The 15,766-nt window shown below is 35.4% G+C and overlaps 2 gene segments (V, D, J or C); both read left to right on the top strand.

Moving 5' to 3' along the window:
• The first annotated feature begins 5,532 nt into the window (after window positions 1–5,532).
• On the top strand, window positions 5,533–14,416 carry LOC127160310 (immunoglobulin heavy variable 3-43D-like). The segment is given in 2 exon segments: window positions 5,533–5,645; window positions 14,109–14,416. Coding segments are annotated over 2 exon segments (351 nt in total).
• Window positions 14,417–14,868: 452 nt separating this feature from the next.
• LOC127160313 (Ig heavy chain V region 5A-like) lies at window positions 14,869–15,351 on the top strand. The segment is given in 2 exon segments: window positions 14,869–14,927; window positions 15,033–15,351. Coding segments are annotated over 2 exon segments (366 nt in total).
• Window positions 15,352–15,766: the final 415 nt, after the last annotated feature.

Genomic DNA, 15,766 nt, shown 5'->3' with positions numbered 1-15,766 from the left:
TTTTCAGGGCGACCAACTCAAAATATTCCAGCAGAGACCATCAAAGATTATTTAATGAGTGGTGTAAAGGCGGCAGAAATCGCAAGACTGTTTGGCGGTTCAGAGATGACTATACGTTGTCGTATGTGTGAATATGGAATAAGGTAATGTTAAGTCGCATTTTTTGTACTTTATAACCCATTTGCAGGTGCTGCGAAACAGTAAGTTTTTCTAAATTCGAAATCGCTCCCTATTCCCTATTGTGCTGTCCTTCTTTTTCAGGTCTCTAGAACATCAAAATCAACAGCTCTTTTACGAGCCAACCTTCGCAAACCTTCCTAAACACTAAAAGAGCTATTACTGAGTCTCAACGAGTCTTGCCATGATCAGCCCTTCCCAGGTACATTTTCCAGAATCAACATTTACTCATCAAATGCTCTGGTCTGGATATTATTTTAAATGAACTGAATTATATTTTTAAGGAGCAATATTAACTGCACAGAGTAAGTAGTGTATTTCTTGTTTTACAGAAGAGAATGAAGACCAAGAAAGTCCTTTGTTCAGGGTGAGGAATGAATATGGCCATCTTGCGCCCAAACAAAGAAGACAGAAAAGTGTGCATGTCCACTGGTATGTCTGTACTGAAGCAATGCTGGATTATGTAGTACAGCATTTTATGGTGATCTCTCATGGGACTGTTCATGTCAGCAGTGATTATTCTTTCTAATTTGTAATTTTATTTATTGATTTATTTATTTACTGGGTACAATTATAGCATGTTAGCAAAGTGTGACTGGAACATTTTTTTATCTTAAGTTTTTAAAAACCATACCACCTGTTTTTCTTAATAAACAGCAGTGTTATAAAAGTGGTTTAGTTGATATAAACAATTTACATAATTTAATTGTTTTGTAAATGTTGTGTGTAATAAATTGTTGATTAATAGTTGATTGGTTTGAAGCAAGGCCTTACACTACACAGACTTTGTGTTTTAAGATAGAAGCAAGAGAAGTCATGAAGTTTGGAGAAAGATTCTAGAAGAAAAAGAGACATTTACTGCAGCAATAGATGAATTCTAGAGGCAAATACTCCAGTCTTTGAGAACTACACATGGCACTTTTGCCTTTGTAATGCTTTAAGTCTTGCATAATGAAATGGTGCTGGATATCAACCACAAACTGTTTACAGACACAAGATCATGATGGGGAAGTGGACGGAGAAGAGCAAGACACCAGTTTAGATGTGATGATAATGAATCATTATTTTCTCAAACAGTATCAAATGTCTTATATGTACCACATGATCTGTATCAGTATCAAGTTGACTGGAATGGATTGTGTGACTTTAAGGACATTTCATCACTCATTTGTGTGGCATCAGCTGTAGTGAACTGATTAATATATAATGTTAATGTATTTTTAATAATCCATTATTATTTTTCTTCAATCTAATTTGTTTTGATGCTACTTTATCAAATTTATGCTGTATGCTTCAATAAAATAAATATGGTGAATATTGTGCGTTGAAGTCTTGGTAAATACATAATTTTACTAGGTAGGCTCATATGTGTATATTTTATACTTGGAAAAACTACATATAATGTTAAACTATAAAATTAAGAAAAAAAAAACAAACAAAGCGATATACAATTTTCTGTTTTATTTTAATTCAATTCCAAATGTTAATTTAAAAACACAACAAAACACAACGTTTTTCTGACAACATTTCCACATAAAACATGAAAACACTAGTTTAACAAACTTTTTATGGTTTTATTCCACTCTCAGTTCACAATTTTGGCAGTACTGAATTTTAGGTGCTAACTCACCTTTTCTGAGGTTGAGCATTACCTGCTGAATAAAATATAAAGTGCTTTTCATACACTTAGTCCAGGTGCAGGGCATAAATCAGTCTGAAAACAATGGACACAGAAGGCAGTCCATCCATTACAAAATTTTCTTCCAAGATGATTTCCACTCTAGATGGGTTTTGAGCTGTGGGCTTTCTTGATCAACGCTGAGGATTCGTACTGGAGTCTGTCTTATCAGCTGCATCCTAACAGAAGAAGAAACAGATTGACAAAGACATTATGAATAATTTTATAAAAAGGCCTTAAAAACTTTACTGGTGTGCATCTTGCACAAGACAGTGGCACTGACATATTTTAAAATGCTTCAGTAAAGATATTTTCAGTTAAGACTGCTTGAACATGCATTTTAGTCTGAGACTAGCCTTAAGTCTTGTCTGTGAAAACGGGGGTATAATGTTTAACACAGCTGTGCTCTCTTATAACAGTTATGTGGATCATACTTACACTTCCAGAGCATCTCTTCTATTTCTTGTTCCTTCCAAAACAAGACAGTCATCAAGAGGGCTCTCAGCCTAGATAGAACAGAAGAATATTCATCCGTTTTTGTATTTATACCGTTAATTAACTTAAACGTACTATTTCAAACACTATTTTTTTTTCGCAGGAAAGAAAGAAATATACAATGTAAATAGCGGAAAAGAGCGTCCATAGAACTATCTAAAACAAAATTTCCACCTTCTCATCCAAAGCTCCTTGAACTCTCACAGTGATAGAAATGGCGTCGGTAACCGACACAGCACCAGTGTGGGTGAGGCGTGGTCAGGAGATGAATTAATAATTTTTAATTTAAGTTAATTAACTTAACCTTGATATTTTACATTCGTCAAAACAAAAATGTTTTAGTTGAGCTCTCAATTACAAATATTTATATTTAACAATGTTTTGAACTAAAAAAATATTATTTGAAAAATAAAACAAAAAATTGTAAACTGAATTGAAAGACAAATTATTAATTGGATGAGGAACTGCTTGAAAAACTTTTTTTCAGTGTGTTGTGAGCAAGATAAGGGGGTGAGGAGGACATTTTTACACAGATTTTTACTACTGCAAGAATTTGTCCTTATGTAATAGTAATAGTGAAATATCACAGTGTGTATAAATTGTCTTTGATTGCTGCTTAACAGTGGGGGATAGATAATGTAAAGAGGAGGAAGACCCTGTCCTTCTCTTTCATATCGGACAGGGTCAACCAAAGATGCCTCTCCGCTGCCACCATGGCTGCCATAGACCGCCCAACAGCACAGGCGGTCTCTTTAGTGGCACGGAGAGCCAGATCTGCGGTCTCGCGGAGCTCTGACAAATCAACTTTCTCGCCCTCATCTAGCCCCTTCAGCAGGTCGGCTTGGAATGCCTGGAGCACAGACGTGGTGTGAAGACGTGCTCCAGCCTGACCTGCTCAGCCTTTTCCTCGGCGGGCCAGTCGATGTTAAGCTTAGACACTGCACGAGTTACCACCTCCAACAGCTCCTCGTACTGCAGCAATTGAGGGAGTGGTTCTCAACCGCGCTCTCCACATTGACCTCCTCAGAGGACGATAGGTGGAGGGAGGAGCCCGTTCCATGGGGGGAAGTAGCCGCAGAGCGGGCTTCCGAACCCATGGAACGGGCTGTGGATCTGCTGGGTGAGAAAGGAGATAGGGGGTCACCCGTCTTCATTCCCTCCAGCAGATCCAACTGTGAACTCCAAGAATGCAACAACTGCTCCACCTCGGCGGCAGCGGGGCCAGCACCCTGGGGAGCCCTGGTGAAAGCTCCCTCCTCAAAGAAAGCCTTCCCGGGAGCGGAGCGTCCACAAAGGAAGGAGCTCACAATGTGGACAGTCGGCTCCCTCAGGAGCTGACACAGCGTGCTGTGTGTGTCCCCTCTAGTGATGTAGCGCTTGCAGGGAAGAACACACAGCCGGTTTCCCTACTCTCTTTATTGCCCTTGCTGTGAGATTTACCAGACATCACCCTCAAATAAAAGTGGAAACTGGCACGAAAAGCTTTTGCACAAAAGACAGAGAGACAGAAGCTGATGTCGGCACCACTGCACATGCTTTAGTGCTTCCTGGTCGCTTACGTCACCCGCCCGTGACGTCTCGCACTTCGATTGGCCAGATTACACATGTGTTCAGAACGTGGTCTCGCTGTAGGTGTTCCCATAGCGTTTTCAGAACTGTTCATACACAATCTTAGATCATATTTAGTGGGTTGCATATGTAGAACTGCATGCAAATATTCTCCTCTTTACTTAAATATTAAGATGAAAAGAAGCAGCTTGTTCTCAACACCATGATCTCCTCATCTCTCTGGTTGTTGCTGCTGCTGGCAGCTGTTTCTCGTAAGTCTATATAACTTCAAAAGATAATTCATAATAAAAATACTTGGTTATACAAAATTATATTGTAACATGACCATATTTTTCATTTTAACATATTTTTTCCCCTCAGGTGTCCACTGTGTTGAATTGACCCAGACTGAATCTCTTGTCTTAAGTCCTGGTCAGGTTTTGACACTGTCCTGTAAAATCTCTGGATATTCAGTGACTGACAGCAGCTACTATACACACTGGATACGACAACCTGCAGGAAAAGCTCTGGAATAGGTTGGAGAGATATGTGGTGGTGGTGACACATATTACAGTGACAAACTGAAAAGTAGATTTCAAGTTTCCAGAGAGACTTCCAGCACCACAGTGACTCTGCGAGGACAAAATATATGGACTGTGCTGTGTATTATTGCGCAAGAGAGAAAACACACAGTGATACAAAACACGAGCAGTTCTGCTCAAAAACATCTTTTTAAATGGGTAATAAAAATTCATCATACTGTAAGAATATGAAACTGACTCTTACTTACATCAGAGTTTTACAGCTCAACAAATGTCTGAGAAATGATCCGCACACTTTGTTCATGTAACCTAAAAGTACAATCAATTTGATTTAATCATATTAAATAATATTTTTGACTTGAATATAACCAATTCATTAGAAGTTACCACATAATATGAAGGACATTTTTCGATTACATGTAACGGTTTGCTATGTATAGTCAGTTATAAAGTGAAAGTTAAAGTCAAAATGATTAATCTTTGATGAGAATACTGCTGATATTACAGTAGAGGGCACTCTCTGCCTTCATGAAAAATAGATTTTAGCAGATCAGGGATGTTAAATGACTAATGCAACATAAAACATATTGCTAACATAATTGAATAATTTATAATCTTTCTGATGTAGGTCCAACAGAACCATACTTTCAGAATCAGTGCTATTGCAGTGCATTAAAACTTAAACCAAAAAAAAAAAAACAAAAAAAACATTTGAAATACATTTTAACCAAAGTAAAATAAAACAGAAAAAATACACTTTTTTTCAGCTAGTCAACATTTCTCAATTTAATGCCATAAATGTTTTGATTTAAGCAATAAATTATATTTTTGTTACTTCTAGGTGTTTAGCTGTTGTTAAAAAAAAAAAAAAAACTGAATAAATAAATAATGATTACATTCACAAACTGTTTACATTTTCTGTTCATAGACTTTATCCATGTAAATAATAACTTTATTAAATTCAAAACTAAAAGACTTGTTTAAAACAATGTTCAGGACAGTGTGATGCATGTAAAGTTATTCATTAACAGCTCTGTATGATTATGTAAATATCCTGTGGCATATTTAAACAGTAGACATGAGTCAGTTTATACATTCATCTGATCACTAGAGGGAGTGAAGAATCACTTCAGTTCATTCAAACTGTGCTGTGAAACAAACCATGATCTCTTCATCTTTACTGTTGCTTCTGGCAGTGATATCCTGTAAGTTTAGTTTACTTTCTGTGTGATACATAATTTCTGTGGTAAAAAGCTTGTTAACAGTTTTTAAATCTTATGCTCTCTAATTAACTGGTATTATTTTATTTGATACAGGTATTGATTCAAATGAACTCACTCAGCCTGAGTCTCTGACTGTCCGTCCTGATGCCACTCTCACTATCAACTGTAAAGTCTCATATTCAGTTACAAGTGAGGATACAGCCTGGATTCGTCAGCCTGCAGGAAAAGCTCTGGAGTGGATTGGAGTGATCTGGAGTGGTGGGCTTATACTACAAGGATTCACTGAAAAGCAAGTTCAGTATCACCAGAGACACTTCCAGTAACACAATAACACTGCAAGGAAAGAATATGAAAGCTGAAGACACAGCTGTGTATTATTGTGCCAAAGAAACACAGTGACAGACACCAACAGACTCCCTGTACAAAAACATCATCATAAGACAAATAAGGGCATATTACAAAACATTTTATTCATTTTACAACTGATTGAAAGATGTAACTTCACAACAAATCAAAAACTGTATAAATAATACACATACATATTTATACATAATATATATGCATATATTTATGTTTCAATTATTTACAGTGTTAATGTTCACTGATATAATATTCATTGATTTACATTATTTCAGTTTATTAAAAAAAACTGTTAAAAATAAATGAAAATATGATCAGACACAGTAGAGCAGTAAAACGTTTCTGCATCATGTAATAAAGAAGCAAAGCAAGTTTTATGACATTTGGTTATTGTTGAATTGATTAATTTATCTGATCAAAAATGAATAAACATGTGAATTCAATATTTTTGAATCAAGATGAAAACATGAATACAGTGTTACTGTTTAACAGAAACACTTGTTCCCACATGAGACTATTTATTTTTTCTGTTTCTCTTTTCTTGCTGTGATCTGTTGTGTTTAATTCAGTTATCAAGCAGCAGATTACACATGTTATCTAGCTGACACTGCAAACAGCATGAGCACATGTGTGGACGCAACAAGTACAATCAACAAATGAAAATAAAAATTCAGAAATTATTTTCTTAATTTGTGTCCCATTTACAGAGAATTCTGTATATAACAGGCATATAACAGTAAATGAAAAGATGCATATTTATAATTTTAAGTAATAAAATATATTTTTCATCACTAAACACTGGTAATGGTTTGTCATATTGTTCTTTAATAGTTTGGCCTTTCAGTCATGATTCCACCTTGTGACCGTCCCAATGCAAATCAAAACAACCCTGAATGTCTGTTCAGTATTTATGTGCTGCTGATTGGATCTGAAGTGTTACATCACCACTTTCAAGATGAAGAATTCACTCTGTTTACTGCTGCTCTCATTCAGCCTACAACGTGAGTTTCCTACATGTCTATTATCAGTTCTAGAGTAAACAGATTACAAATTAAATCAGTCTTTTTAATCTTCTTTTTAGGTATAAAATGTCAAAGTATAGAGTCCATTGAAAGCACAGTTGTGAAAAAGCCTGGAGAAACTCTGACTCTGTCCTGTAGAGGATCCGGGTTCAGCTTTGGCTGCTGTAACATGTGGCAATGACTACTCTGACTCCTACAAAGGTCGAATTGAAATCACCAGAGATAATTCAAAGAGTATGGTGTATCTGAAACTATCAGGTCTGACAGCAGAAGACTCAGCCGTGTATTTCTGTGCAAGAGAATCACAGTGACACAAAGGTCTTGTACAACTGAACAAAAAACACACTGACTGTTTTATCTCTTGTTACTAGAAGTCAACAGGTGGCAGCAGAGAATTACGATGAAGGACACAACAGTGTTTTATGATGCACAAAAATAAACACAGTGATAAACCACAAGCAGTTCTACTTTAAAACATCTTGAATAAAAAGTCCTCATACTGTACATAGGAATATAAAAGTGCATATGAATTGTATCATATTTCAAGATATTTTTTTTTGAGCATTTTTTTTTTTTTCAGAACACAAGTTTGCAACATTATTAGAGGCCTTTAAACCTTCTGCTGCAGGTCCAACAGAAACATGCTTTCTTAACTACTGCTATTCAATGCAGTATATCAGTTATATCAAACCCTCAAAAAGAATTAGAAAAGTTGGAGAAGAAAATTATGTAAAATCAATTCATGTCCACTTTCATGAAAAGTTCTAAACAAAACATGTCATAAAATCTCTAATAAGAGCAATAAATGATATGAACCCTAATATTAATATTATTGTAGCATGTAGATTTGATTAGTAGCTCTGTATGATTATGTAAATGTCCTGTTGCATATTTAAACAGCAGACATGAGTCAGTTTATACATTCATCTGATCACTAGAGGGAGTGAAGAATCACTTCAGTTCATTCAAACTGTGCTGTGAAACAAACCATGATCTCTTCATCTTTACTGTTGCTTCTGGCAGTGATATCCTGTAAGTTTACTTTACTTTCTGTATTATATGTAATTTTGTTGGTAAAAGTCATGTTAACAGTTTTTAAATGTCATGCTCTTATGAACTGCTATTATTTGATTTGATACAGGTATTGATTCAAATGAACTCACACAGCCTGAGTCTCTGACTCTCCGTCCTGATGCCACTCAGTCTCATATTCAGTTACAAGTGAGGAAACAGCCTGGATTCGTCAGCCTGCAGGAAAAGCTCTGGAGTGGATTGGATGGATCGGGTGGGATGGAAGCTTAGACTACAAGGATTTACTGAAAAGCAAGTTCACTATCACCAGAGACACTTCCAGTAACACAATAACACTGCAAGGAAACAATATGAAAGCTGAAGACACAGCTGTGTATTATTGTGCCAGAGAAACACAGTGACAGACACCAACAGACTCCCTGTACAAAAACATCATCATATTACAAATTAAACATTTTCTGTTGATTTTCCTTAACAGTTTAATTAAAAAAAAGTTTTCAAATTTCATTAAAAATCCTTATAATTAAGTAAATGCATAATTTATTACCAAGTAATGTAAAATTTGAACTGATATAAAGAAAATAAACACTCAAATACATTAAAGTAACTTGACATTATCATTAAATAAGAACAATAATAATTTTCATTTTGATTACATAATAATAGCAATATAAACATGTCAAAGTCAGACTTTCCCTCTTTGCCAGCTGTGATGCCTGGTTACTGGTTTAAACTTGTCGTTGTTTAGCAGTTCTTTTGCATGGTTAAGGTGCTATAGTACCACCGCCATACAAGAAACCATGTTTAGTTAATTAAAGATTTTCTAACTCTCTTCATTTCGTAGTTTAGTTGGGAAAAGATTAAAAATGACATTAAAATACAGTGCAAATACAGGGTAAAATACTTTTTGAAAAGCATGGAAAAGCATAAAAGTGATTCAAAACAGCTTTTGCCATTATAGCAAATTGGCATTCACTCAGTCTCAAGATGTGGTAAAAAGACCAGGTGAATCTTTTCGGCTGATTTGTACTGCCTCTGGATTTACATTCAGCAGCTACTGGGCAGCTGTGGTGAGACAGGCACCCGGTAAAGGACTGGAGTGGATTGCATACATTGGCACATCCAGTTCTTAAATCTCCTATTCCCAGTCAGTTCAGGGCAGGTTCACAGTGTCCAGAGCTGATTCCAGCAGTCAACTGTACCTACAGATGAACAGCCTCAAGACTGAAGACACTGCTGTGTATTACTGTGCAAGAGAGACACAGTGAATGAGTTCAGTGTAAAAACAATACAAAAACCACCACCTTTCCTTTTGACTTCATTTCTGCTCCATTTCCAGGAGGTGGTGCTCTTGTCAAGCAGTCTTACAGTAGTTCACTGTTCCAAACTGATTCACTTGCTAAATGTTTTCTTGACTGAGAAACAGACAGATCAATTTAGAAAGTCTGAATAAACAGAAATAGCCTAAGCCTTAGAACTTCTTCATGAAATGTGTTCTTATGTCTGTTAAAATTATGTGTTTTGCCAGCACCAATAGCCTCATGGTTAACGTGTCAACATGTAGAGCAATGGTGGTGCGGATGACCCGAGTTCGAAATTGTCAGCTTTGATCAGTGGCACTTATTGCATGTTTTCAAATGAAAGTACTTCATACTTTATGCTTCATACATTATTTCTGAAACTTGTCTATCAGATGTCTGACAGTAGTAGTTAAAATGATCCTTAACATATACTTATAACTACAGAAGATTTATTTTACCAATACTTTCAACAGACACCTGACATACAAGTTAAGGTGTTAACAAAATTTCTTAAAGTGAAACAACAGATCTTTCTTGTGTGTTTTCTTTATGGTGTTTTTTTTTTTTTTTTTTTTGTAGAAAGCAATTAATGTATATAACAAATAAATGACAAACATCTTGGACAACTGAAAAGCTGTATGCAAATTTTCTACTTGCTCTTAGTACAAAAGAGGAGTATCTGCTTTGTGTATCAGTAAGAGTAATAAATCAGCATTTACTTTAAACCATGATCTTCTCACTGGTCTTTTTATTATTTATAAAATATCCTGTTACTATTTCTGTGTGGGGAAACTGCTGCAAACAATTTGCATAAATGAATCTAAACAGGTAAAAAAAAAAACACTGTCACACATAACGCTTTGACTGTAATATTGTCAGAAAAAAAATTCTTAGGCTGATATATGATAACGTCCATTAACACATTGTGATTTATTAGTAACTGGGACTCGTGCCACAGTAAAAGGGTCTAGAGCAGTGGTTTTCAATCCTGGTCCTGGGGACTCACCGCTCTACACATTTGTGATCTTGGAGCACAAAACCAAGGTCTGGCTCTGGATTTACATTCAGCAGCTACTATGCAGGTGTGGTGAGACAGGCACCCGGTAAAGGACTGGAATGAATTGCAACTATTGGCACATCCAGTTCTCCAATCTCCTATTCCCAGTCAGTTCAGGGCAGGTTCACAGTGTCCAGAGCTGATTCCAGCATTATAACATGTTGTTTCTTAAATTTTTGCCCTGTCCAAATACCCACACTTGCAGTTTTTGCACTTGACCCCTTGACTACTTGACGTATTTCCTGTATTTGGCCCAAGTGTTGAAATGAACATAAAAAAATCACAAGTGTGTGTTGAACTTTTCATTACCTGATGGGACACACATATAGTGTGGTAAAAATGCAAGTATTTATGGAAATTAATTTTTAGTTTCAACTTTGCATTTTAAAATAAACTTCTAAATGTCTGTTTAGTAGTCCCTATAACAGATGTCAATTTAATTTATGGTGCAAAATAAATATACTTCTCTTTGCATAAAACATGCAACACTTTGTTTTACTACCAAATTATTATAATTATTATTAATTTTTTACTTACATTGGAAAGGTTTCCGTGACCTCTCACAAGATGTCACGATTTATTCCAAAACATGATGCATGATGGGATACGCTAAGCCTCCTGAGCAGTATTCAAAATGGTGTGAGAATTTCTTGTTTTACAGAAGAGAAGGAAGACCAAGGAAGTTATATGTAGCACATGATCTGTATCAAAGTTGACTGGAATGGATTGTGTGACTTTAAGGACATTTCATCACTCATTTGTGTGGCTTCAGCTGCAGTGAACTGATTAATATATGATGTTAATGTATTTTTAATAATCCATTATTATTTTTCTTCAATCTAATTTGTCTTGATGCTACTTTATCAACTTTATGCTGTATGCGTCACTAAAATGAATATGGTGAATATTGTGCATTGAAATCTTGGTAAATAATTTTATTATGTAGGCTCATATGTGTATATTTTATACTTGGAAAAACTACATATAATTAATTATCATGGTTGTTTTTACTTAAGACATAAACATTTTGATCAGATTAATGATATTTGAGACAACAATACACCAAAAAGTTATTATTGTATATATTTAGTGACAAATATGCATATTTTTGGTGAAATAAAGGTAATTACAAGATTCATTATTTTGCATTAAAAGATGACACCATGGGCTTTATTGCTACAAACACTTAAGGGATAACTGAGAATGTACCAGGAATGATCAACATGCATCTTGTACTGCATTAAAACAACTGTTTGAAAGATGTAACTTTACAACAAATCAAAAACTGTATAAAAAATACACATACATATACATAATATATTTGTATATATTCATATATCAATTATTTAGAGTGTTAATGTTTGCTGATATTATATTCATTGGATTACATTGTTTCATGTGATTGAAAAGAGTTTAAAATAAATGAAAATATTCTCAGACACAGCAGAGATGAATGTTTTGCTAAAACGTTTCTGCATCATGTAATAAAAAAAGCAAAGCAAGTTTTATGACATTTGGTTATTTGTTGAATTGATTAATTTATCTGATCAAAAATTAATAAGCATGTGTATTCAATATTTTTGAATCAAGATGAAAACATGAATACAGCGCAAACTTATTTTTTCAAATTAAATCAGTCTTTTCAATCTTCTTTTTAGGTATAAAATGCCAAAGTATGGAGTCCATTGAAAGCACAGTTGTGAAAAAGCCTGGAGAAACTCTGACTCTGTCCTGTACAGGATCTGGGTTCAGCTTTGGCTGCTATAACATGCACTGGATCAGACAACAAGCTGGAAAACCACTTGTGTGGATGGGACGTGTTTATGATGATGCCAGTGGCAATGACTACTCTGACTCCTTCAAAAGTCGAACTGAAATCACCAGAGATAATTCAAAGAGTATGGTGTATCTGAAACTATCAGGTCTGACAGCAGAAGACTCAGCCGTGTATTTCTGTGCAAGAGAATCACAGTGACACAAAGGTCTTGTACAGCTGAACAAAAACTGCACTGGCTGTTTTATCACTTGTTACTAGAAGTCAACAGTTGACAGCAGAGAATTACGATGAAGGACACAACAGTGTTTTATGATGCACAAAAATAAACACAGTGATAAACCACAAGCAGTTCTACTTGAAAAGATCATGAATAAAAAGTCGAAAAAAAATCCTCATACTGTACATAGGAATATAAAAATGCATATGAATTGTATCATATTTCAAGAGATTTTTTTTGAGCATTTTTTTTTTCAGAATACAAGTTTGCAACATTGTTAGAGGCCTTTAAAGGGGTCATCAGATGCCCATTTTCCACAAGTTGATATGATTCTTTAGGGTCTTAATGAAAAGTCTCTAATATACTTTGATTAAAAATTCTCAATGGTTTTGTAAAATAACACCCTTTTTACTTTGTCATAATGAGCTCAGCAAAATTCATCTCATTCTAAGGGGTTGTTCCTTTAAATGCAAATGAGCTCTGCTCGCCCCGCCCCTCTCTTCTCTCTGTGGAATGACGGTCTTGTTTATATTAGCCGCATGTAGCGGCATTTAGCTGCTAAACTTCCTAACTACCACTTTATAAGGAAAGGCGATCGCAAAGATTCATAAAAAACACTTATACTCACTTCTGCTGTAAGTGAAGCTGGATCATGAATGATTCGCGTGAACATAGATGGATATATGTAGATCGGGAGGCGCATTCCCTCCACAAACAAACTTAATCCACTGCATCTTCAGCAGCTCAGATGTCGGGAGTAAATGACGACCACTATGTTCATTATTACATCCAGCAACACAACACCTCAAACGCTCAATTGGAGATATTCTTGTATAACTTACATCCCTGCTCCAGCATCGAAACAAAGAGGGTGGACTGTGACAGCTGAATCAAGGTAAATCGCTCATGTCAATCAACTATAGTGGGAGCGGCATCTGTCGGTGTGACACCACAATGACAGGCATCTGAGAACTGCTGGATTTGAAAAAGGGGATATTATTTTTACAGATTAATTAAAAACCACTGCATGGATTTTTATCATTATAGGGTAGATTTGTACATACACTGCCAACACACATTATTGTTCAAACAATATGAAAAAGTGAACTTAGCATCTGATGACCACAAACCTTCTGCTGCAGGTCCAACAGAAACATGCTTTCTTAACTACTGCTATTGTTGCTCTCAAAAATCCTTTCAATGCAGTATATCAGTTGTATCAAGCCCTCAAAAAGAATTAGAAAAGTTGGAGAAGAAGATTATGTAAAATCAATTCATGTCCACTTTCATGAAAAGTTCTAAACAAAACATGTCATAAAGTCTCTAATGAGAGAAATAAATGACACAAACCCTAACATGAAAATTTTTTTGTAGCCTGTAGATTTGATTAGTAGCTCTGTATGATTATGTAAATGTCCTGTTGCATATTTAAACTGCAGACATGAGTCAGTTTATACATTCATCTGATCACTAGAGGGAGTGAAGAATCACTTCAGTTCATTCAAACTGTGCTGTGAAACAAACCATGATCTCTTCATCTTTACTGTTGCTTCTGGCAGTGATATCCTGTAAGTTTAGTTTACTTTCTGTGTGATACATCATTTTCTTGCTAAAAAGTTTGTTAACAGTGTTTAAATGTCACACTCTCTTATTAACTGGTATAATTTGATTTGATACAGGTATTGATTCATATGAACTCACTCAGCCTGAGTCTCTGACTGTCCGTCCTGATGCCACTCTCACTATCAACTGTAAAGTCTCATATTCAGTTACTGACTATGCTACAGCCTGGATTCGTCAGCCTGCAGGAAAAGCTCTGGAGTGGATTGGAGTGATCTGGGGTGGTGGAGACTTATACTACAAGGATTCACTGAAAAGCAAGTTCAGTATCACCAGAGACACTTCCAGTAACACAATAACACTGCAAGGAAAGAATATGAAAGCTGAAGACACAGCTGTGTATTATTGTGCCAAAGAAACACAGTGACAGACACCAACAGACTCCCTGTACAAAAACATCATCATCATATTACAAATTAAAAATGTTTCTGATGATTTTCCCCAGTATGATTTTTACAGACACAGAAAGCAGTTCAAAGCTCATCAAAACATTAATGACATTAATGCAGCTGGAAAAACTAAAACAAACTTCAAGGCAAGCCTAATAAATTTAAGCAAATGCATAATCTAAACAACAAATATTAAAATAATAACTAAAAAAAAAAAAAAAACTGACTCAATTTTTGCAGTACTTTAACCTTGGTGTTTTCTAGTTCTTTACAATATGTGTTACAATATTGTTATTTAACAGTAGTAACCAGAAACAGAAATATTGCTGAAGCATCATGATAATAATTGGATGTAATGAATTATGCAAATATTCCTCCTCCTCCTCTTTATTTGAGTATTAAGATGAAAAGAAGCAGCTTGTTCTCACACGTCTCAAACCATGATCTCCTCATCTCTCTGGTTGTTGCTGCTGCTGGCAGCTGTTTCTTGTAAGTCTTTATAGCTTCTATAACAATACTTTATATTAAAAACACTCATGGTTATACATAATGTTGTCATATCTCTAACATATCTGGCCAATTTTTCCCCCTCAGGTGTCCACTGTGTTGAACTGACCCAGACTGATTCTCTTGTCTTAAGTCCTGGTCAGGTTTTGACACTGCCCTGTAAAATCTCTGGATATTCAGTGACTGACAGCAGCTACTGCAGTGACTTCATTCGTCAGCCTGCAGGAAAAGCTCTGGAATGGGTTGGAGTGATATGTGGTGATGGTTACACATATTACAGTGATAAACTGAAAAGTAGATTTCAAGTTTCCAGAGACACTTCCAGCAACACAGTGACTCTGAAAGGCCAGAATATGCAGACTGAGGACACAGCTGTGTATTACTGCGCCAGAGAGTCACAGTGACACAGAGCAGTTACTGCCTTGTTCAAAAACCACATTAACACTCAACACACAAATACACAGCTTTGCACTAAAATCTTCAGTATTTCTGATCCTGTTTCAGTTATATTTAATTGTTCACAAAAATGATGGTTAAAGTAAAGCACATTGTAAAGAGTTTTCACCAGTTTCAAGTTTAAAAACTTCAGCAGCTGCCTTAAAATTTTAAGTTAAATCATCTTAAAACTACAATTCATTTCAACTCACTACAATAAAGTGAGTTAAAATGACTTGTACTTTTAAGCTGATTTTATTTAAAATTTTAAGGCAGCTGCTAAACTTATGTTCTTAAGTTGAAAGTGGTGAAAACTTTTTACAGTGTAACATCATTTATTTACATAAAAACTGAACTACAATGCTTTCTAGTTCTAAAATATTATT

This window comes from Labeo rohita, unplaced genomic scaffold (assembly GCF_022985175.1).
Source record: "Labeo rohita strain BAU-BD-2019 unplaced genomic scaffold, IGBB_LRoh.1.0 scaffold_325, whole genome shotgun sequence".
In the NCBI taxonomy this organism is placed as follows: domain Eukaryota; kingdom Metazoa; phylum Chordata; class Actinopteri; order Cypriniformes; family Cyprinidae; genus Labeo; species Labeo rohita.
The sequence above is the reverse complement of the archived record's forward strand: the minus strand, read 5'-3'. Positions and strand labels throughout refer to the sequence as shown.